At 36.6% G+C, this 25,694-nt stretch overlaps 1 protein-coding gene across 1 annotated transcript in view; it reads left to right on the plus strand.

The window, feature by feature from the left end:
- WASHC3 (WASH complex subunit 3) overlaps positions 1-25,694 on the plus strand; it is a 53,912-nt gene that overhangs the window by 16,243 nt on the left and 11,975 nt on the right. The window contains exons 5-6 of the mRNA XM_081249468.1: positions 1,614-1,724; positions 23,306-23,370. Of these exons, the coding sequence (XP_081105594.1) occupies positions 1,614-1,724; positions 23,306-23,370 (176 nt within the window). The remainder of the gene's footprint in view (positions 1-1,613; positions 1,725-23,305; positions 23,371-25,694) is intronic.

Below are 25,694 nucleotides of genomic sequence, written 5' to 3' on the forward strand. Positions count from 1 at the left end.
CTCACTTATCAGATAAAGGATAATCGTGAACTTTTTTTTTAATCATCCATTCATTGCAATCTCCAATCTATTGATATATATGAGTCAAAGGCCCAAGGTTTGCATGCTGATTTTTCTGCAACTTTAATTTCATGGTTCAGATCTTATCATTACTCACAATAGAACATCCAGTTGTGCAGATTGAGATTAATTTGAGAATAAAATGAAGGACAGATGAGAAATATGAGAGAGGATTTGAGTCATTCAAATAGCAAAGGTGTAAGACCTGATATAATTAAACCTTGTTGAGGTCTTAGTTATTAGGCCAAAGTTAAAGGCTAAGTTTTAAAATCCATTGGTCTTATATGTAAGTATCATTTGCTCCATTGTGCTACTGTATGAATTTATTGTCCCTATTTTTTTTAAAGCATACTTGGGTCTTGTTTGAATTTTTTATTTAATTAATGTTTTGGACAGTTTGTAATTATGTATTTTACAGATGAGTGTGTATATATACATATATATATATACACACACATACACACGTGCGTGGACACTTTTGTACACTTGACACTGTCATATAACAGGAGTAACCTAAAGAATTTTTGGATGTTTTATTTGCTTCAGCATTTAAAAGAGATTTAATTTATATTTGAATTATCTGAGGAAAAACCTTAACATATAATTCATATTCTAAAAACTATGAATACTTAAAGATTTTTTTGATTTATTTACATTTCAGCATAGATATGTAGACATAAAATTGATTTTATTCAGTTAAGGAACTTACTCTTAAGGCTAACATACAGATAGTGAGTGAGAATTCACTAACTAGACTTACTCTAAATGTTTAGGTTGATAGAAAAATCAAGAACTGTATATAGACAGTCCTAGCTTTGCACTTAAGTGAAGATAGGGTTCCAATATGGACAAGTTTCAGTTAACATCGTACCATGCGAAGTTGAGAACTGCCTATATGATAAAAACATTTTTGTCCATAAAGACCATTCCCCAGTATTCTTCATTATAAGTAGTAGTTTTTATAATGTTAATAATTTCATCAGTAGCTGAAATATATAAAAACATAATTTTGTCTGAGAAATGGGTTTCTCTTCCACAAGTTCTCCAGGCACTGCCTTTAAAGATGTTAGAATAGCCATATCCACGTAGAACAAGATTATTCAATGAATGAGGAATATAATTGTGTAGATGGTATAGATACCCAGAAAATCAATTTTCTGTCTGCTACAGTTGAACAATTGACAAATCAAATAGCTTTATTAGCTTTATTAAAAGTTGTATTAAAATAATAGGTCCATCAATAATTCATGTTTTATATCAGCACTTGGGACAAGTAAAGCAGAATTCTAATTTTTTAATGCCATGAATATATTTACATCTTTATGGAACAATATAGTGTTGACATTAAGTGTAACTTCCTCTGAAATCATATTTAAGTATTTGTAAATATTTGGAAACATATATCCCATAATTAAATTATTGGTAAATTTAGAAATGTGATTTATTTCTGATATTGATTGCTTTAGAATTATAAAAAGAAACATCCCTTTTAAGTAACATGATGGACCCCTTTTGTGAATTGTCTAAAGTTTTATATGCAATACTCTCTACAGCCGAACAGTTTACAAGACTCTGGACCACAGGAAAGTGAAGTAACACCAGAAAATATCTTAACTGTAGCCAAGGATCCAAGATATGCCAGATATCTCAAAATGGTTCAAGTGGTAAGCTAATTTGGTCTGTCTTCTCTGTCTAGCAGCCTCCTCTGAAATTCTTAACCCTGGAGGTTTCATTGTTATTTTTTCAATCTGAGAAAACTGCTAAACTGAGTGACCAAGTTTTCTACCCTCTTACTTCTTTTCTATGTTTAATGAATACCCTGATAAAGAGTAAGCAGAAGTCAAATCTTTCTAATTAAAACTGACCTCACACTTCAAATTAACATACTTTAGTATAGATTTATGTAAATTTTTTGCGTTACGTAATCTTTGCAAATCTTGAATGTATCAGAGGAATGAAAGTGGACTGTTCACTTAGTAAATCATATGGCTTTAGCTTAATTTCCTGTATGCTAACACAAATGGTTTTTTGTGTATTTTTATTCTGAATTTCACCTGTCAATAGTTTGGTTCATAGAAAAGAGCATAAGTCACTTGGCCATGTAAGGTAATGCTTTTAATATTATGACTTGAGAATGTGTATTTTTTCTAAGAAATCCTTACATGGTATGATGCAAAAACATACAACACAATATTTGCTCTTCTATAACAGCAGAAGTTAATTTCATTCCTGTAGAAAGTCTTATTACAGTAGTTGAAGGAGCTAGCTGTCCATTTTTCAGTTGATCAAAAAATTAATGCTTCTGGGCCTCCCTGGTGGCGCAGTGGTTGAGAGTCCGCCTGCCGATGCAGGGGATACGGGTTCGTGCCCCGGTCTGGGAGGATCCCATATGCCGCGGAGCGGCTGGGCCCGTGAGCCATGGCCGCTGGGCCTGCGCATCCGGAGCCTGTGCTCCGCAACGGGAGAGGCCACAACAGTGAGAGGCCCGCATACCGCAAAAAGAAAAAAAAAAAAAAAAAAAAAAAAAAAAATTAATGCTTCTGTAAAATTCTGTTATCAGGCAAAAGAAGGACTGATATTAAAGAAGAACAGTTTTGCTGTTCTTGGCATTATTTATCACCAAAATAATTTAAAAACTAAGACTGTCTGACAACCAGAAAGAGTAAATTGGCTTATTTAGAAGCTACATTGGTGACAATGGGGAGAAGAAGGTACATTCACTTTTTCTAGCTGTCAGAAGTAGCTGTGTCACTTTCAAAATTCTTCATGGACAGTCAAAGCTCTGGGCTTTAGGCTTTGGGGGAAAAAACAGCCTTTGGGTTGAAAATATAAATTTTTTAAAATAATAAAAATAGAGCTAGTTTGAGTGTGAATCATTATAAATGAATTTTTAAAACTAAAACCCAGGAAAGCTTAAGCTAAGCTTAAAATATGGACTGTTAAAACTATGTCTTTGACACTTTCAAACAAAAGATGAAAAGTTTCAGAGTAACTCTGAAAGGCTCTTTATTTCGTCTCTTCTTGCCTAACCTATATAAAATAGGAAATGGGAAAAATCTACTTGATATCTATGACTGCCTTGAAATATTTGATAGAAGACCACATCTTAGGATAATTGTTATATTCTTAATACATTGCCTCTGACTTTACAAGAATTTGAAAAATCCTCATTTTCCTTTTCAGTATTAATCCACTGTCCTTTTATTCCACAAATATTTATTAAACACTTACCCTAAGGTACCATATTAGATATTGTCTAGATTTGTTTAGCCAACTAAGGTTCCCAGACACCACTTGACATTTTTATTTTCGTTATTAATTACTTAGACAAATTTCCTTGCTTTTCAGAATTTCATATATAATATATATCATATGTTTGCATGTATATATGTAAATATTCTTCATATATTTATTCTTCTAATCATGTAGCTTACCATCTCACTAGGAATAAAAGCCAAAGTCCTTCAGAGGCCCGTGAGATGCTATACAATTTAGTTCCCTAATTACCTTTCTAATCTCATATCTTCACTCACTCTGCTCCAGCTCTACTATCCTCCTTGATGTTCCTTGAATAAATATATGGACAGTCGCATGTCTTGGGGCCTTTGCATCAGTTCTCTCTGCCTGAAACACTTTTCCCAAATATCTTTATGGTTTGCTCCCTCTCTTCCGTCAAATATTTGCAGAAATATTACCTTCTTTCTAGTCCCATTCCTTTTATTCCTTCCCTACTATATATTTTTTTCATAGAACCATCTAATTATATGCAAAATACTACCTATTTTACGTACATTGTTTGTGTCTCTACTGCTCCTAGAATATACACCTTATTGTTTACTGCCCTATTCCCAGTTCCTAGAACCATACCTGGCACATAGTATTTACCTATGAATGAAAATGACAGTATTTTTCTCTATACTATTTTAATTTTTGATAGGTTTTGGTGATAGATTTCTTTTTTACACTAGCTGAGTGGTTTTTAGAGTAAAAAACTTGTTCAAGATATAAGTTTCTATTTCCCACTCTACTAAATGAGAATCTCTGCAGTTGGGACTCAGAGCCAGAGCATACGTGCTTTGAGAAATGCTCTTCTGATTAAGAACTGGTTAAAAATATTTTACACTGTTTTTTGTTGTTTTTTTAATAAATGTATTTATTTAATTTACTTTGGCTGCGTTGGGTCTCCGTTGCTGTGCGCAGACTTTCTCTAGTTGTGGCGAGCGGGGGCTACTCTTCATTGCAGTGCGCGGGCTTCTCATTGCAGTGGCTTCTCTTGTTGTGGAGCACAGGCTCTAGGCATATGGGCTTTGGTAGTTGTGGCACGTGGGCTCAGTAGTTGTGGCTCACAGGCTCTAGAGTGCAGGCTCAGTAGTTGTGGTGCACGGACTTAGTTGCTCCGTGGCATGTGAGATCTTCCCAGACCAGGGCTCGAACCCGTGTCCCCTGCATTGGCAAGCAGATTCTTAACCACTGCACCACCAGGAAAGCCCCTTTACACTGTTTTATAACACCAAATAATTTTTATCTCAAAACATTTAAGAAGTAATAAATTGTTAGTTTTATTTCTTATTTTTTAAACTATCTAATTCTATAGCAGTATCTGGCACTTAGCTTTAGCCCATCCTTTTTGCTTGGTGTCACCATGAGCAGGGGTTTAATTTTTTCTGCCTCAGACTTTTTTATGTTTTTAGCCCCATTTCCTTGATTTTAGTCCTTTTTCTCCCTTCTGCCTTTGGTACGGGTGTTTCTAATTCCTGAACATTTCCAGTGTTCTGGAAGTGCTGCTTCTTTGTGGTATCCTCCTCTTCAGGCACATGGACTTGGCCTTCCTTTGCTATGCTAAGTCATCATTCTTTTATCTGCTTTTAATTTCCATGTATTGTGGTTCGTGTATGCCTCTTAGTCATTAAAATTGGAGTTCGTGTTATTTCTTTTTGCCTTATTGTTTGGGGGTAATAATTTTCAAGTAGAAAGCAGGGACCAACATCTTTGCTTTGAAATTATAAGTTCATCCAAGTTAAACTTAATTTTATTGTTTTTAGTTCATCATGCCAACCTGTATCCCAGAATCTTATTACCCAACTTTTGTTTCCTATTGCTCCCTGTCCTACATTTCATTCTTCAAACAAAACCACAAAACTTTCTCAATATAAGCTCCATGCTTTTCCACCTCTGAATCTGGATCCCCCTTCTCTTGACCACTGCATGTCCAAATTCTACTCATCTGACATGTTCCTATGAACACTTTCACTAAATTATCCCAGATTCTGAACCCACCAACACATAAAGCCAGAAGTCTCCCTTCATCTGTCTGTCCAACCACTTTATCTGTATTTTCTCTCACTTCATATCTTGTTCTTTGATAATTTTAAAATATTTTTATCTACTTGTGTTGAAAAGGAAATGAGTGGAAGAACTATATCTTGATTGATCTTTGTATTCACTTTAACACCTTACCTAAAAAGGTGCTCAATCAATATTTGTTTTTTGGTTGGTGGTTTTTTGTTTGTTTGTTTCGTTTGTTTTTTGGTTGTTTGGGGTTTTTTTGGCCGAGCTGTGTGGCATGCAGGGATCTTACTTCCCTGACCAGGGATCAAACCGGTGCCCACTGCACTGGACTGCCAGGGAAGTCCCAATATTTGTTGAATGTACTATTTTATCCTGCATATTATAACTCTCTTTCTCAACTTTGTGTCCCCCAGAAATGTACAGATGTGCTCCTATTTCTTCAAGTTACTGATTTAAAATGTTTTGTAGAACCAAACCAAGAATAGACCAAGTAGAGGTCTCCCTCAAGGTTGATGTGAACCTGCCAATCTTTATTCTTTCGATGATAGTTATTAAGCCATCTATAAATCCACTATTTGTCCTGTTTCCTAAGAATATCATGAGTGACTGTCAAAATATCCAACCAGAGATGTAGCAACATGTTTGACAGTGCCCAGGATTGTCTTTCATTGGCATAGTCACTACTAGAGTTCCTATCACTTCTGCATCATCATTCAGTTCTGGCTTTGTGTTTAAATTTAAGTATGAAATCGTTAAATCAGTTCCCCTCATTGCTTCCTCTATTTGTTGGAGGATGAAATTTTCAACAGGGTAACTTAGGAATTTATCAGATGCTCTGATTTGAACAAAATTTAGCTGCCAGTACAGGTAAAGAGCTAATGTCTCCACGCATCATGGTGGTATCTTATCCCTGTGCTTGTTTGCAACATGTTTTAGGAAAACTTGAGCTAAATCCTGCTTCTGCTCAGGTGGCCAAAAAGTATGTTCCTTCTGATAGTACAACTATTGCCTTATTTATTTATTTATTTATTTATTTATTTTTGGCGGTACGTGGGCCTCTCACTGTTGTGGCCTCTCACGGACCCAGCTGCTCCGCGGCATGTGGGATCTTCCCGGACCGGGGCACAAACCCGCGTCCCCTGCATCAGCAGGCGGACTCTCAACCACTGCGCCACCAGGGAAGCCTATTGCCTTCTTTTAACCTCATTTAGGGATTCCTTTATCCCATGTTCAAGAATTTCCATATACATGTGTATGTATTGGTTTAAAGGTATCTTCTGCCTTCCATTATAAAACATTGTAAGATACTCCTTTCAAATGCCAGTTCCCATTCATGGATTCCTAAGTGTTAATCCCTGAGATTTACTTATGTTGAAATTTCAGGTTTGCTATATACAAATAGACACATACACACTTTTTTTAAAGCTATTGGATTTTTTTTTCTATTTGTTTATATCTCTTCTCTTAATCAGTACCTGATAGTTCTTTTACTCTGCTTTTCTCCCCTGTGGTGTTATTATTGTTCATAGTCTTACAGTTTTAATTGAGGAATTTTTTTGTCCTTTGATTTCAGTTTAAAGCCCCTTGATCATACCTATGGGTCTTGCTAAGCATAAAATTTTGGTTCTTCTGAACTACTTAACTCTTTTCCAGGAGTATAATCATTCTAGTGTCATAAGTCATCACCTAAAATATTGATTTAGCAGCATCTGCATAGCTAGTTGTGTATCCTGTATCTGTATTTTATCAAAACTATTAACTGTAAAGAACAAATTACGATACTACCCTGCTTTAGAAAATGCCTCACAGGAGTAGAGAAGAGTCATTAGAGACCCATTGCAATCTGTATTATTGAATCTTCCAATTTCTGTCATTGACATGGGAAGAATCTAGATAGCTTTGTATCTCTATACTCCAGGATAGTAAATTGCCTCCTGTTTTTTTGTGTTAGTCTTCTATGCTGTTTATTCTTCCAAGGTGATTCAGTTCTTTGAGAGTGACTGAGAACAAATAGGGTTCAGAGGGATATAGGTAGAAAGAAAAACAGATTTGATGTAAGAGCCTAACCCCAGCTAATTCTAGAGAGTAGCTTTATTAGAAATTGCCTTATCAATACTAGAAAGTGTTTCACTTTCCCAAAAAGATTGTAGATTTTCATTAAAATGCCCAATTTCTCTCAACCTCAGAGGGTGACTAAGGTTTCTCTTGCTTACCCACAACTAAAAATTTAGTTTTAGTTATTAACATGGAGAAAGACCATATCAGCATAATTCATCAAATGAGTTCTGTTTTGTCTATTGGTATGATCTCAAGTAGTTTATGACCCACCATACCATTACTATGGATGCATGTTATCAAAGCTGAGTTTTAGAAGCCTGCATTCTGGAATTTAGGGAATTGTTTGTATCAACAAAAGGAAAGATAGCATGGTCTCCTGAAAACCTGTCTTTCTGAAAAAATCACTATATACCAACAATATAAAAATCTACTCCTAAGATCCCCCAAATAACCATTCTGTACCCAAGAGGGAATTAACAGTGCCACAAGTTCTCTCCGCTACTAAGGACAGTAATAGGATTTCTTTCATTTTTAATTGCCTTTATATTTTTGCCATTTAAAAATATGAGTTGCTGCTCCATAAGCAGAGTCTTTCTTATACCTGTAATTCCACATATGCTTAGTTTCTCATCTTTTTCCAAAATATAATATTTTTCCACTCAGCATCTTAATACTTACTAAGTCCTCAACCCTCTTGTAATCTTTTCTCTTCCTTCCTTCCTGAATTGTTATTTAGAACTATGTCATTCTCTCTCATAAGACAGTGAGTGTGTTTCTCAAGCACTTTCAGCTTCTCCACTTGTATAAAAGTTTGAATTTGCTGACTACCCATGTAGTGATCACTCACTTCAGATAGGAAGACATAGGAAGTCCTGTAACTTACAAACCCTGATGTTTAAAAAAAAAAATTTGGGCTTTCTGGGTATCAGGATGAACTACAGTCTTTTTTGGCTTTCTTTGTAAGCTGCCCTGAAAACTTCCTCTTCCTGGGTCCTAGATATCTCCTGGAATGTATTGCTTTTATATTTGCCTTTCCTCACTTGTCACATACCTGCAAATCTACTTTAGAGACTAGGTAATTAAAACTGCTTAATATAAACTCCTTTAAACAGAAGCCAACAAAATCTTTCAAATGTCACAAGTACCAATGCACAGAGAAATAAGCTGTGCCCTTCTTTTTGGTCTCTGTACCTTTTTCTGTCACCCCTGGATTACTACCTTCTGTGAGGTACAAAATGATTACAGTTCCAGGAAGTAGTTACCTTTGAGACAATTTGAATGCCTCAGGGTACACACCAAGATCTTTACTTCGTACTTCTGGGATGCAACATGCTATATAGTTTCTTAGCTTTGTCATGCAATCCTGTGTGACCATATTCAGACCATATTGGCTCTTAAGTTCTCAGTCCCCTCAAACATAAATAAAATGATATCTAAAGTTCTCTACATTTATGATCCATTAATTGATCTCCAAATTTGGATCTCATTATTAATGAATGTTCCTGGAACACCTGCCGGCGTTTACTGGTTTTTTTTTTTTTCCTTTTAAAGCAAGTTTTACAGAAGATTTTTCAGTGAGTAATAATGTTGTGTTCCAAATATGGCAGGTAATTGATTCTGATATAATGTTTGTTGTCATAATAGTGCAGCACAAGTCTTTACTAAATTATATATTGCATTTATAACTTAACTGGAATTGTGTGCATAGATCACTTTTCCAACAGTTCTCCCCTTTTTACTGGCAGAGCTTGGTGAATCCTTTGCCAGTAATAAATTGTGCATTGGGAAAATTCGACTTCCACATTAAGAAGCTAATGACTTGTATTTTTTGAAACCATATTTGCCAAAACAGTCTCTTTGGACACTTAGTTTTTTTTTAAAAGCTCTATTTTCTTTGGCTGGCTTAAAATGTGAATTGAATAATCTTGGTTCTGGTGGTTCTGATGCATCTGTTGCCAGCAGTGGATGTTGGCCTGGGGAAATGTGAGTTCCATTACCTAAGGAAAGAATCTTCAACTGATTATTAAAGATGTTCATCAAGAAATTATATACCTTGGACCTGGGGAAACTAATCAAGCATGAAGTGTAGAGTACTCTTTAGATAAGGTATAGTTTTTTAAGAGTAATTAAGGGCTTTAAAACCTTGTTTGGGACATGACCCACATGTGACTTCCCATGTTCTAGAGAGTTCCAGGGTAGGTTCCTCATCAGTAGTTGGCAGTATAGTCAAAGGGAGGGGCTACTGGTTCATATATAGTCAGAGCTATGGAAAACACTGGTGCAGATTTAGTTTAACTTTTTTTTTTTTTTTTTTTTTTTTTTTTTTTTTTTTGCGGTATGCGGGCCTCTCACTGTTGTGGCCTCTCCCGTTGCGGAGCACAGGCTCCGGATGCGCAGGCTCAGCGGCCATGGCTCACGGGCCCAGCCGCTCCGCGGCATATGGGATCCTCCCGGACCGGGGCACGAACCCGTATCCCCTGCATCGGCAGGCGGACTCTCAACCACTGCGCCACCAGGGAGGCCCTAGTTTAACTTTTATATGCTATTTTTTATTTTTATTTTTAATTCTGTAGGTATTTTAATATGTGTTTTGTTTATAATAGCTAAAGTTTACTAACCAGTATCAAGGTCAGTATTTTTTGACTACATAAAGGTTTGGGGTTAGACAATTTCCTCTGGTGTTTTAGCATCACACTGTTCATTGAAGGTAAAAGCTAGCATGTACAATGACTGATTTCCCACACATACGAATGTAGATAAAGAAAAGATACAGGCGAACATACATATCTGTTTAATTAGTTGTGTAATTTAGCCAGCTTTGAAAATTGAAAAGGGAAAATACTTTATCCTTCTCACTTCCATTTCCATTTGACTATAAAAGAGAGAATGGTATAAAAAAGCAGAATGGTAAACTGCATGAGTAGTAACTTTGAGATGGCATAAGTGGAGATCAAGTGACCACAGTTATCCTGCTTCCTTTACATTCTATCTTGCATCAAATGCAAGAAGGATTGGATAGAGATTTTCCCTAAGGCAGAAAACAGTGACAGCTACCAATTGAGAGCCCCTGAGGTAACAGCCTATGCTTTGCCATGGCCTGAGTATCTGGAAAACCTAGAAATGGGTACTTTTTGTTGTATCTTTGGCAACAAACAAACAAACAAAAAAAACAAAACAAAATCTACCCAAGTTACTTATTCTCTGCTAAAGTCAGTGAACTAACCTCTAAGGAAACCATGTGTAAAGAATTATTATGCCAGTTTTCCAGATTATGATTTTTCAATATTATGGCTTCCTTTTGAATCCTTGCCGAGTTTCCTTGAAATTGAAAGTTAGGGAGGCCAGAACCAGTCATACCATGTACACATTTAAGGTTAAGAAGTATTGCTTTATGACGTACTTACCCTTTTGTTTATTCCTTATTTTACTTTTCTCATATGTTTTTCTTAGCAGTAAACAATAATATTGCTAAATTCAGGTTTTAAATTTCTTGCTTTCCTGATGTATTTGTTTTCCTGATTTCTTGTTTTCCTTAGAACACTGAAGGGAAAACACATAGTGGGCAGACCCTACAAAGTTAGATGGTTGTCAGTATCCATTTGGTTATATTATATGCACCTGCCTTGATGCTTATCTATTCCTCACATTTTCTTCACTAATACCACTTTTGCCATAATCATACTGCTCAGAATATTTTAATGCTTGCATATTTTCCGTTATAGCTATCCTTGTGTGGCATTCAATTGCCATGAAAGTACTTTTTTTCAAGTTTCTTTGCACCTCTTTTTTTTTTTTGGCTGCGTCGGATCTTTGTTGCAGCGCATGGGCTCTTTGTTGTGGTGTGCAGGCTTCCCTCTAGCTGTGGTGCACGGGCTCTAGAGCACATGGGCTCAGTAGTTGTGGCATGCGGGCCGCATGTGGCATGTGAGATTTGGTGACCCAACCAGGGATCGAACCTGCGTCCCCTGCATTGGAAAGTGGATTCTTAACCACTGGACCGTAAGGGAAGTCCCGCCATGCAAGTATTGATTTGAATAATTTGTTTATAGGAACTAGTTGTTTATCCATAACTGGGTTTTTTTTTTTGTTTTTTTTTCTGGTACGTGGACCTCTCAGTGTTGTGGCCTCTCCCGTTGTGGAGCACAGGCTCCGGACGCGCAGGCTCAGCGGCCATGGCTCACGGGCCTAGCCGCTCCACGGCATGTGGGATCTTCCCGGACCGGGGCACGAACCCATGTCCCCTGCATTGGCAGGCGGACTCTCAACCATTGCGCCACCAGGGAAGCCCCATAACTGTTTTTATTTATGGTGCTTATAACCTCTGGAAAATATATACATATTTTGAACTGTGAACTTCAGGAGGGTTTAGAATTCTCAGTCATATTTGATGAATGGTCATATATCAACAAGCCAGTGTACACAGATGCCAGTCTCTCTTAGAGTTGTAGGGGGATATTTGGTTGCTGTATGAATTCTTTGATTTTTAGTAATGTATCAGATAATTTAAATTAATTTAAATAAAACAATTTAAAGGAGGAGTAAGTGCAACATAAGAGAATTCGGGCACAAAATAATCTTCTTTTAAAAATAATTCATAAGGTAATAAATTTAGGATGCTAAATTTGTCAAATCAGTTTTTCTTAAAACTGTGTATGAAGAGATTATATTTCTTTAGGAATTTATTCTCCATATCATATTTTTGTATCATCAGTATCATATATAAAGTAATTTAGATACTGTGTGGGACAGTTTATCTGAAACAGTCCTTTCAAGCCGAAACATTTAATTATGTATTTCAGTTTATTTATTTTGCTAAGTGCCAAAAAAATTTACTTCATCTGCCTTAAATTCATTATAACACCATAACTCTATGCACTTCTCCCCACAAAAGAAGGAAAAAGGAGTAGAAGTAAGCAATCAAATACAGGAGAGAGAACTTTTAGAGGGTAAGCTTAAGGTAGTGTTGAATTTAATAGGAATTTCATTTAAATGATATATAAAATGGAAACCAATAAAGACCAGGGGATTTAGCAGAAAAATATTTTTATCTTTTGACTTCATATCTTTCATTCCAACTAATTTAAACAACTCCTTAACTCTTATGATAGAAGTTGTGACAAAAGGAACAGTACATCGCTATTAAAGTTCATAAGGAAGCTTTTGAAGATTGCTAACAATGACAGTTTTTATACTTGCTGAAATGTGCGGTATAGTTCTTTTACTCTGAAACTGACTATAAAATTTTAGTTACCCAACTTTGATTTTTCGGTGCCCTTCTATTTTTTTCCTACTGACCACCTTTGCCAGAAATAAGGGCCCTCACATAAAAGTTCTACAGATTGGTGAGGAGGAAATAATAGTAATGTAAATTAAGTAGTTACTTCATTAGATTTACTCTTTTTAGAAATATTGTGATTCTCACCTTAACTATAAATTAGTCTGTCTAAGATTGTGTAAATTAATGGGAGAAAAAGTAAAGACCAGAGAAGCAAATGAGCTATAATAAGGAAGTGGGCTCACCTCAGGTGGGAGAGAAGTGTCTTAGAGGTTTTAAAGACCATCAACTTGAGGAAGACATTTTAGCACCATATTCTGACAAGGATCTCAGTGAAAGCATTCGTAATGGGGTGGAGGCCTGGTACAGAAGATTATTTGTTTTGAATGGATCACAACATCATTTGTAAGTTAATCTTTTGGTAAGTATTATTTTACAGTTTGGAGAAAATGCTAATATGTTAACTATGTTTAAAAAAAAGTACATTTCAAAATATTGAATTTTATTGGGAGAAAATGAATGAAAATTATCTATTCCTCTACTGGAGGTTATCTACATCTTTTGTATTTATCTTAATACTGCAATTAAAAAAAAAATCTCCAGATGTAAATATATCTTACCAAAGTTTTTCATAATGTAAGGCAGCAGCCTAACTTTTCTTGTTCTTTTCCTAGCCCAAGTTCACAAATTATTTTTATTCAGTTGGTTAGTTAGACCATGTGCTGATGACCCATTGATTCATTGCCCTTCATTGTGGTTCTGAACCCACATGTAATGCCCAGTCTTGGTCATCTCTCTTTGAGTAGGTCCCTATGGATCCCTAAGAGCATTTAATGAAAGACTCATAACACACCAGTTCAAACACATTACCACTGTTGGAAAACTACTTCAAAAGTGAATATTCTGTGGTTTTGATCAGTAGAATCATCCTTATAGTTAAATACTAAGAATTCTATTATGTATAGCTTTTATTACCATATTTGCAGATATTTCATTAAGTCCTCTTTAATAGACACATATAGTAATAATGTTTTCAAAAACTGAACAAGATTCCATCTGAATTTATTATATTGATACTTTTAATTTAAGTAGCAAATTTCAAAATGATTTGCTATAGAAATTCTTTTAAAGTTTTTATTCCTGGCAAGTAAAAGTATAATTAAATTCAGAAAATTCTGTTAATACATATTTCAGAGAACAAATATCATTTGAGTGAAATGAGGGATAGCAAAGCTATAGTGTAACTGACATGTTTATAATGGAGTTCTAGCATTAACTAACCTATCATAGCAAGACTTTAAATTTTAGATATTATCTTTGCTTTATAATGAAGGGAGGAAAATGGGTCTTTCACAGCACCAAATTACTCTGAAATTAACAAATATTTGAGTAGCTACAAAGAAAACACCATGCACTTTTTTGGTCATTACACCTAATATTTATCATGTTAAAATAATATCCAGGGGAGAAATGAACACATGGGGAAATTGATACAGCTGTATTTTGAATTGTCTCATGACAATAGATGCCTCACTTTTTGAAATAATTTCTTTAAGGGTTTTTCTTGATAAGCATTTAGGTTAACTTTAGTTCCCATTTCTAAAAGGCACAGATGGAACTGCTAACATGTATTTATTTTATGAATAAAGTAATAGTAACTGCCTGGGCCCTGGCCATCATGGCCAGTGTCATTTTTGTCCATTTTATCATGTGATTTGTTCTTACATCTTTAAAGATATCTGATGGACAGTCAGTGAGAAATACTTTCTCACTGGGATACTAATCTCTTGAGATAATCATTGAAAAAGGAATAATTTACTGTTAGCTCCATAGAAACCACTGTATATAGTGCTAGTCAAGATTTGTGAGCTTCTTTTTTGCCCACATATTTAGGTTCAAATAAATGACCCTTGGTGGCAACAGTATCTGATATTGTAATATCAGAGTATAGCATTTTCTAAATCTGTACAAGTCATTAGTAATAAAGCTTCCGTTTTTTTTAGGTAGCCATCGTCCACTTTACAGTGATTAAGAGGTTTATTTAAATTAATTTTGTAGCCCTTCATGGAAAGCTTCCAGAAGGAGATAATTGAACATGTGATTGTTTTTGTTATGATTGTTCAGTAAACATTTATTATCTATTATATAGATTATTTCACCTGAAGATTTTATTCTAAATATAACACCTTACTAATATGATTCATAAAATGCAATATAGGTATTTTAAATATAGCACTGTTGAAAATCAGAAGGCAAAGAAATGGTTGAGTCCATTTCACTAAGTTAAAATTTAAATAAACGAAGCCTGATTGGAGGACTGGCTGCTTTTTTCCAGCCCATAACACCTTTCCAATTCCTACTCATTCTTTCTTCCTTCAAATGAAAAAAGTACTATCCACCTACCAACTCAATAGATCTTTTCTTTATTGTTTACCTAAGTAGGGAAAAAAACTTCATATTTTCCATCTTTCATAACTGTATTGTGATTCAAGCTCATAAACTGAGGAAAAAACTTGAACATATAAGGAGCATTATTTTTTTTAACATCTTTATTGGAGTATAATTGCTTTACAGTGGTGTGTTAGTTTCTGCTTTATAACAAAGTGAATCAGCTGTATGTATACATATGTCCCCATATCCCCTCCCTCTTGCGCCTCACTCCCACCCTCCCTATCCCACCCCTCTAGGTGGTCACAGAGCTGATCTCCCTGTGCTATGTGACTGCTTCTCACTAGCTATCTATTTTACATTTGGTAGTGTATATATGTCCATGCCACTCTCTCACTTCGTCCCAGCTTACCCTTCCCCCTCCCCATGTCCTCAAGTCCATTCTCTACATCTGTGTCTTTATTCCTGTCCTGCCCCTAGGTTCTTCAGAACCTTTTTTTTTTTTTAGATTCCATATATATGTGTTAGCATATGGTATTTGTTTTTCTCTTTCTGACTTACTTCACTCTGTATGACAGACTCTAGGTCCATCCACCTCACTGCAAATAATTCAATTTCTTTTCTTTTTTTATATAAATTTATTTATTTTATTTTTATTTTTGGCTGTGTTGGGTCTTCGTTGCTGTGCACGGGCTTTCTCTAGTTGCCGCGAGCAGGGGCTACTCTTCGTTGTGGTGCGCATGCTTCTCATCGCGGTGGCTTCTCTTGTTGCGGAGCACGGTCTCTAGGTGCATGGGCTTCAGTAGTTGTGGCACGCAGGCTCAGTAGTTGTGGCTCGCAGGCTCTAGAGCTCAGGCTCAGTAGTTGTGGCACACGGGCTTAATTGCTCCGCGGCATGTGGGATCTTCCTGGACCAGGGCTTGAACCCGTGTCCCCTGCATTGGCAGGCGGATTGTTAACCACTGCGCCACCAGGAAATCCTTCGTTTCTTTTTATGGCTGAGTAATATTCCATTGTATATATGTGCCACATCTTTTTTTTTTTAATGTCTTTATTGGAGTATAATTGCTTTACCATGGTGTGCTTCTGCTGTATAACAAAGTGAATCAGCTATAGGTATATATATATCCCCATATCTCTTCCCTCTTGCATCTCCCTCCCTCCCACCCTCCCTATCCCACCCCTCTAGGTTGTCACAAACCACCGAGCTGATCTCCCTGTGCTATGCAGCTGCTTCCCACTAGCTAGCGGTTTTACATTTTGTAATGTATATGTGTCCATGCCACTCTCTCACTTTGTCCCAGCTTACCCTTCCCCCTCCCTGTGTCCTCAAGTCCATTCTCTAGTAGGTCTGCTTTATTCCCATCCTGCCCCTAGGTTCTTCAGAGCCATTTTCTTTTTAAGATTCCATACATCTGTGTTAGCTTATGGTATTTGTTTTTGTCTTTCTGACTTACTTCACTCTATGAGACCCTAGGTCCATCCACCTCACTGCAAGTAACTCAATTTTGTTTCTTTTTAAGGCTGAGTAATATTCCATTCTATATATGTGCCACATCTTTATCCATTCCTCTGTCTATGGACACTTAGGTTGCTTCCACGTCCTGGCTATTGTAAACAGAGCTGCAGTGAACATTGTGGTACATGACTCTTTTGGAATTATGGTTTTCTCAGGGTATATGCCCAGTAGTTGGATTGCTGGGTTGTATGGTAGTTCTATTTTTAGTTTTTTAAGGAACCTCCAGAGTATTATTATTTTTAAAAAGGGAGGTCATTTCTATTAGATTGAGTAAGAGGGTTTTTTTCCCCTTCTAATCTAAAACTTTAGGAGATTTCAACATGATTTTATAAAGGAATTTAGTATCTTGGCTTTCATTAACATAATAACAAATAAATGTAAATATTGGCAGTCCTATAAGCCTCCAACAGTTTTTGTGATATAAGAAAGTAGTGTTTAACTATTAGTGTTGCCATCGTAATTTCATTAGTGTGGCTTCTTTACACACTTTCTCCAGTGACGCAAATACAGACATGATTTTTTGGAACATCAGACTTATGGCTGCCTTTTCTCTTCTTCATTACTTATGTTGGACAAACTGCCATTATCACTTGCCAAAAATAATCCCACAGTTCAGTAGACTTCAGTTTTGAGGTCTCTCATGTCCTCCTTAGACCACCAGTAGCTTTGTCTCTTGGAGATCAGAAATTGGACACTTCTTTTTGATGTTTAACAAACCAGACTCCGTTTCTTAACCTCTAAGGAAGAATATAGCAAAACAACCAATTTTCTAAGCAACATCTCTGGAAACATAGCAGCAAATCTCTTTGGAATGCATCCTTTGGAACATAGGCCAAATTATTTTTGTATCGAGCTTTTAATCAGATTTGTATTAAGGTGATGATAATAGTAAAGTCTTTAATAGGGTAAGATATTATAGTTATATGTATTTTCCTTTATCTATATTCATATATAGAAATGACTAAAGACTCACCAAACTTTGGTAGTATCTGTATTCTTGTGATGTAACCAGCTTCAAGAAACTAAGGATAAAATATGGAGCTTATAGATTCAGGCTTCTCTTATACTGTAACCAATTCCATGAAACTAATGATAAAATAGGAAGCTTACCAAATTTCACCAACTTCCCTGTTCCCCAGTTCTCCCTTCCCACCTACTGCCTCCCCCTCTCCAACCCCATACCACTTTCTCTGCTATATTTTAGGAAGCTTTTTTCAATCCTCACTTCTCCTCCCTTCTGTTTTCTCGGCTGTATAACTTATTTATATAACCTTTCCAATGATATCCTGTGGAGATTATGCTAAAGTATAATAAATAAATCACATAGTTGAGTTTGTCAAAAGACCTTATACCATCAAACCATAGTTAATAAAAACTGAGAGGTCTTTTTAAAGTATGACCTTAACTCTTGCTCTTTTTACCATTTCTCCCTAGCACTTCAGAGTTTTTTTAATGAAATGTTTCAAACTCCTAACTTTCCCTGTTATACTAAAGAGTTGAGTGACATTTAATTATCAAGTAAAAATTCCAACCTTGTAGTTCAAGTAGTCAGCTTTCTTCTCTACTACTAAAATTAAATAATTTTGGGCTTCCCTGATGGCGCAGTGGTTGAGAGTCTGCCTGCTGATGCAGGGGACACAGGTTCGTGCCCCGGTCCGGGATGATCCCACATGCTGCGGAGCGGCTGGGCCCGTGAGCCATGGCCACTGAGCCTGTGCGTCCGGAGCCTGTGCTCCGCAATGGGACAGGCCACAACAGTGAGAGGCCCGCGTACCACAAGAAAAAAAAATTAAATAATTTTTATTACAAAGTTATTATTAAGTACATTTTATTTCAAAATCTTTCTCTCAAGTCTTAGCTCCAGATAATATATTTTTAAAGTGGTGCAAATTGTGATCTTGTGCTTACTTTATTCCAAATGTAAGAGTCTGTTCATGCTGGATGCCCCAAAGCAGGTAAGTGCTTGTTTTCTATCTTTCATTTATCCTTAAACCTCATAAGCTAACGAAAGATCCAAAGTTTTATCTTCTAGCTTCTTTGTCTTCTTCTTAACTTTTCAGAATACCTTAAAGATTGCCCCATGGAACAGTATTGCTTTCAGAAGTATGGTTTTCAAGAGAATTCTATGATGATGCATTTATTTTTATCCATCTAGTATTTAGGTTGCATTTAAAGTGTCTGTTGTTCGCAGACGTAGAGAATGAACTTGAGGACACGGGGAGGGGGAAGGGTAAGCTGGAACAAAGTGAGAGAGTAGCATTGACATATATACACTACCAAATGTAAAATATATAGCCAGTGGGAAGTAGCCGCATAGCATGGGGAGGGTGGGAGGCAGACGCAAGAGGGAGGGGATATGGGGATATATGTATACATATAGCTGATTTACTTTGTTATACAGCAGAAACTAACACACCATTGTAAAGCAATTATACTCCAATAAAGATGTTAAAAAAATAAATAAAGTTTCTTGTTATCGGAGTCTTAACAGATTATATTTTACCAATTTATAATATAAAACATAACAGTTATGAAAATGAATACATAGATGGGCCTGTAAATGACAGCCTTGCCTCTTTCAGGAGAGAGTCTTCCTGGTAACCCGTGAATTTGAAAAACAAAAAAACCTTTGCTTTCCCAGCCTCTTGTAACCTAGCAAGCTGTAGAGAACTTGGACTTTTTCTCTTCCATAGCCAAAATAAGAGATTATGGTTGTAGGAGGCATCTAATGACTCTTTCTACAACAGTCTTTTTTGGGCTTTTTTTTTTTTAAGTGAGGATTAAATTTTTAATACATTTTCTGATTTTAAAAATGAGGATTGTAGTTAATCTGAACTTAATTTGGCAAGATCTGTAACATTTCTATGAGAGATACATGGTCATTAATTTTGAAAGCTCTGCATATTGAATTTATAATCCATTTGACTCTCATATTTTTTACATATACTTGCCTGTATCTCAACACAGATTTATTGGATGAAATGTAAGATAAAATCAGCATTTTGGAGGGAAATAGCTGGACAAGTATATATTTGTTCTTTAAAACATTTTTGAAACAAGCTTATGTATGGATAGATTATTTGAAATTTTATATATATATATTTCTGAGTCTTTGTGTTTTTTATTTTAAATAAGCTCCTATCCCCTCTTCAAGACTCACCTCAGCAAATTCTTTGCTGGTCCTCAACTCAGTCTGCCTTTCCTTGAGTCTAACCTTGGCCATTATGCAGGTCTCTGTTATCAATTTTATGACTGTATTGTGATCATCTTTTTAACACATCTATTAGACTGTGCTCTCTGAGGGCAGGGGCTGATTATGTTGTTATTTTCTCAGCATAAAGCACTGTGCTGCCATTGTGGTGTTAAACATTGAGGTGTGGGAATGTGATATCAGAATTCTACCGCTAACCCCAGTAAGTTTATTTCTAACCCTGTAAGATCCCTCAGACCAGAAAACAGACAATGGACAGCTGCAGAAGAAAGCAAGGGAACCTTAGCTGGGTTAGTGCAGAAACTTCAGGGTAGGGCTCTGTGAAATTGGATGGGAGCATCAGAGCTCCTAAGGGGCCTCTTCTGTACCTTAGGTTCAAAACTGAATGTCACAACTGGCTAGTGACAAGGGAGGGCCAAAGAGAAGAGTATGCAACAGCGTAGAGAGGAGATTGAGCTTTTTCCCATGTGGACTCTGGCTCAGCTTACCCTTTCTGCACGTGGGATGAGAAGATATGAGGGATAGGGTCCCAACCATGTGTACAGCCTTTTATAGCATGGTGACCCCACTTACTTCTGAAGGTGGTATAATCAAGGTCCTCAAATTTAACACACCTGATTAGTGTTTCCTCATCTTTTGGGGAAGAGGAGGAGTTGAGAAAGAGACTTGATTGCATCTTCTCCCCTTAAAGCTTTATAAGTGAGCTTTCAATAAATGTTTATTTATACATCAAATTAGTCCCCTTTTCAAGTAAATTTGTATTTATTTCTGACATATCCTCTTCTTACTGTTTTGATGTTCTAATCCTGAACTTTGAAATTCACATGTTCTCAATGTTTTTGTGACTTATACACTTCTAGGATTATCATTACATGGTGTTTGTATTGGTATAGAGAAGATGTGTAATATAATCCCAAGAGAGTTCTTGAATTCTGTTTGACCTTTTTGCATAATGTGTCCAAGTGAAATTGGACCGTTTGCTTATGAAAAGAACATTGACATAGCTATACTGACGAGTAGAAAGCTCTGAAATCTTTGAAAAGACATTTATTCATATTGTTAAGTATTCATGGCACCATCCCAGCCAAGGCCTTAATCATTTGACTTATCAATGTTTTCTTTGTTTTGATGATATAAGAAGAGTGAGAATATGATATCTGGCTTCTATCCAGCAGAATTAGTAATAGATAAACTCAAATGATTTAATCTGGGCTTATGTGGTACTAGATAGCACTGATTCCATTCAGTCAGTTAAAATGTATACCTTATTAGATTATTCAAGTGCTATGCACATACTAATATAAAAGCAAAATAAGAGCTATTTTAAATAATGAACCATCTAAAAGGAGGCTTTTTTTTCCTGGCTTCTATTTTTTATTTTTTTCCAGTTTTATTGAGAAATAATTGACATACATCACTGAAAAGTTTAAGGTGTACAGCATGATGGTTTGATTCACGTGTATTGTGAAATGATTACCACAGTAGGTTTAGTTAACATCCATCACCTCATATAGATACAATAAAAAGAAAAGAGGGCCTCCCTGGTGGCGCAGTGGTTGAGAGTCCACCTGCCGATGCAGGGGATATGGGTTCGTGCCCCGGTCTGGGAGGATCCCATATGCCGCGGAGCGGCTGGGCCCATGAGCCATGCCCGCTGGGCCTGCACATCTGGAGCCTGTGCTCCGCAACGGGAGAGGCCACAGCAGTGAGAGGCCCGCGTACCGCAAAAAAAAAAAAAAAAAAAGAGAGAAGAAAAAAATTCACCTGTGATGAGAACTCTCAGGATCTACTCTGTTAACACTGCTGTATGATATAAGGAAAAGTTATCTATAGTCATCATGTTGTGCATTACGTCCCCAGTACTTATTTATTTTATAACTAAGTTTGTACCTTTTGACCATCTTCCTCCAGTTCCTCCTACCCCCACCCTCTGCCTCTGGTAACCACAAGTCTGATCTCTTTTTCTATGAGTTTGGTTTTTTGTTTTGTTTTGTTTTTAGATTCCATATATAAGTGAGATCGAACAGTATTTGTCTTTTTCTGTCTGACTCATTTCACCTAGCATTATGCCTTCAAGATCCACCCATGTTGTCACAGACGGTAGGGTTTTCCTGTTTTTTATGGCTGAATAATATTCCATTGTGTATATATACACTCTTTATCCATTCATCCTTCAGTGGACACCTAGGTAGTTTCCATGTCTCGGCTATTGTAAATAGTGCTGCTATGAATATGAGGATGCAGACATCTTTTCAAGTTAGTGTTTCTGGGTTTTTTGGATATACTCCCAGAACTGGAATTGCTGAATCATATGGTAGTTCTATTTTTAATTTTTTGAGAAAACTTCATACTGTTTTCCACAGTGGCTGTACCAATTTACAATCTCACAAACAATGCGCAGGGTTTTCTTTTCTTCACATCCATGCCAGCATTTGTTATCTCTTGTCTTTTGATCATGGCCATTCTAACAGGCATGAGGTGATATCTCATTGTGATTTTAATTCACGTTTCCCTAGTGACTAGTGATGTTGAGCATCTTTTCATGTATCTGTTGGCCATTCATATATCTTCTTTGGAAAAATGTCTATTCAGGTTCTTTGCCCATTTTTTAATTGAATTATTTGGTTTTTTGCTCGAGTTGTATGAGTTCTTTATATATTTTGGATATTAACCTCTTACCAGATACATGGTTTGCAAATATTTTTTCCCATTTCATAGGTTGTCTTCCCACTTTTTTAAAAAATAAATTTATTTATTTTAGTTATTTTAGTTTTGGCTGCATTGGGTCTTTGTTGCTGCGCACGGGCTTTCTCTAATTGCGGTGAGTGGGGGCTACCCTTCGTTGCTGTGCGTGGGCTTCTGATCGCGGTGGCTTCTCTTGTTGCAGAGCACAGGCTCTAGGTGCACAGGCTCAGGAGTTGTGGCTCATGGGCTTAGTTGCTCCGCAGCATGTGGGATCTTCCATACCAGGGCTCGAACCCATGTCCCCTGAAATGGCAGGTGGATTCTTAACCACTGCACCACCAGGGAAGCCCAGTTTTCCCACTTTGTTGATGGTTTCTTTTGCTGTGTAGCTTTGTAGCTACATGTAGCTTGATGTAGTCTCACTTGTTTATTTTTTACTTTGTCTCTTATGCTTTAGGTATGATTTCCATAATATCATTACTAGACCCATGTCAAGGAGCTTTCTTTCTATGTTTTCTTCTAGGAGTTTCATAGTTTCAGGTCTTACATTTAAGTCTTTAATCCATTTCAAGTTAATTTTTATGAGTGGTACAAGATATAGGGGTCAAGTTTTATTCTTTTATGTGTGAATATCCAATTTTCCCAGCACCATTTATTGAGGAGACTGTTTTCTTCATTGAGTATTCTTGGCTCCCTTGTCAAATATTTGTTCCTTGGGTTTATTTCTCGGCTTTTGATTCTGTTCCATTGGTTTATTTGTCTGTTTTTATGAAGGAGGTATATTTAATAATTGAATTATTATCTTGTGTTCTTTGCTTAGGGTGTTCCAGTCATGGCAATAAGAAACAAAATGATATCAGAAGGACTAGACCCAGATCTTCTTGAGTAAGTAATTCTTCTAATATAATGATATTACTGCCAAGATGCTGAGTTTATCAGTGATAATAAAAATATTTCAAGCTCTATATGTTTTTCCTATACAGTGTTTTATGGTTGAGGAGACCACCTTCATAAACAGTGTCTCTGCTATGTTTAAAAAGTAAAAAATCTATGCTATGCTACTAAAACTAGCCTTAAGACATTTTAGGAGTGGTTTCAATAGATTGATGATGAATCTGTATATGCAAAAGGGATGGAGTTTGATGACAGTTTTGTTGCACAGCAGTAATGTCTTCAGGAAGCAGTGCTCTTTTTCTTCCCATGCTACTTTTTTCCTCCCTCCCTCCCTCCTTCCCTCCATCTCTCTCTCTCTCTCTCTTGAATTATCTATAGTTTTTTATTTAAGACCTTAGTGTATAGGAAATATACTCTACATGATCTAGGTTGAGCCAGATGGGGAAATAAATAGAGTAACTCTAAGTCCACAGTAATGGTTATTAGAAACTAGATATTGTTTTGTATGAGTTTTATAAAAAAATTTTTGAGAAATGCTGAAAATTTGTGGCTCAGAAATTTGACAGTAATTTACTCCATCCAGGCAAACCTGGCTACATAGCTCATCCTGGGTAAAATATATCGTAATGGATTATTCAGAACTAGTCTCCTTTGCAAATATCTAGACACTTGTAAAGAGTCTTTCCAGGTTGGGATTTTAGTTCACCCCAATGTATTTAACTATGGTAGCTATGCAGGCATTCATACTCTACTAGCAGTATACTTTGGAATTTTTCTTGGCTCTCAGCCCTTCAAGAAAATGTATGCATTTTTTCCCTCATATATGCAATCTTTTCCTCATATTTTATCTTTCAAAATATGAAATTTAAGAATTTTTTAAGTCTGCAAGAACAGATTTCCCACATGTATCTCCATTTAGTATGTATTTCAGTAGCAAACAGTTCAAGTACAATGGTATAATTGGTAATTTGAACTAAAGTATCTCCAGGATATTTGGCATTTGCTCTGGAAATTGTTTCTGACACACTTTAAAAGCAGATGGATTGTGACATATACTTTAATGTGAATTGAACATATGGGTCCAATCCATTTTGGTACTCATTGGAATATATTTAACATTGACTGTGACCTCTTTTTTGCTTCTGGAAATACACAGTAGACCTTCTGTACTAACAGAGAGCTAAAATGACCTTTAAAGTCATGATTTTTCTTTCTAGAGAAAATGTAATAAATGGAAAACTAACAGCCCTATAAGCTATAGGGCCTATAAGCAGCCCTATAAGCCACCCTATAAGCGCTATAATCCAGTACCTTTACCCCCTACTGGCTTCACTTCATCCCCTGCCCAGCCTAAACCTACTTCATTATCCTTTACTTCAACCATCTACCCACAGTAGCAACTTGAAAGTCACCCTTGATTCTGCCCTCCTCTCTACCCCTTAACATGTCAGTCACTGTGATTTTCTCTTTTTTAATCTCTCACATCTGACCACATGCCTCCATGCTATTGCTGTTTAGTTCAAGCCCTCATCGTTTTTCACCTGAATTATTATGATAACTCCTGATTGGTTTTCCTATTCTCTTTCAATCTGTCACTAAAAACTTAGTGGATCTCTTCATATAGTTCATCTGTTCATACATACAAATCTTTCTGTGATTCTCCACTGCCTTTAACATATAGCCTAACATCTTAGAATTGCAAATAAATGCTTTTATCATCAAGACTCTAGCTTCATTTCTTGCCATTCATCCACACCTCCCTATCTCCTGCAGCTGTAGCAAACTACTGGCAGTTCTCTGAACGTATCATTATCCTGGTGTCTTTGAATGTTTGTATTCCTCCCCATGGAACTTCCTTCCCCCATCTTAAATAGCCAGGCTGACTTCATATTCTTAAAGAGTCCATTTAGGTATCGCCATCTTAAGAAGTCCATGGATGGGACTTCCTGGCGATCCAGTGGTTAAGAATCCGACTTCCAATGCAGGGGATGGGGGTTCGATCCCTGGTCAGGGAACTAAGATCCCACATGCCGTGGGGCAGCTAAACCCATGTGCCACAACTACTGAGTACAAGCGCCACAACTAGAGAACCTGCATGCCACAACTACAGAGCCCACGTGCTCTGGAGCCTGCCACAACTACTGAGCCCATGCACCTCAACTACTGAGCCTGTGCGCTCTGGAGCCTGCATGCCACAACTAGAGAGAAGCCTCTGCACTGCAACGAAAGATCCTGCGTGCCACACCTAAGACCCAACACTGCCAAAAATAAATAAATAAATATTAAAAAAGAAAAAAAGAAGTCCATGGATGACA

Source organism: Mesoplodon bidens (genome assembly GCF_964165515.1).
Source record: "Mesoplodon bidens genome assembly, chromosome: 11".
In the NCBI taxonomy this organism is placed as follows: domain Eukaryota; kingdom Metazoa; phylum Chordata; class Mammalia; order Artiodactyla; family Ziphiidae; genus Mesoplodon; species Mesoplodon bidens.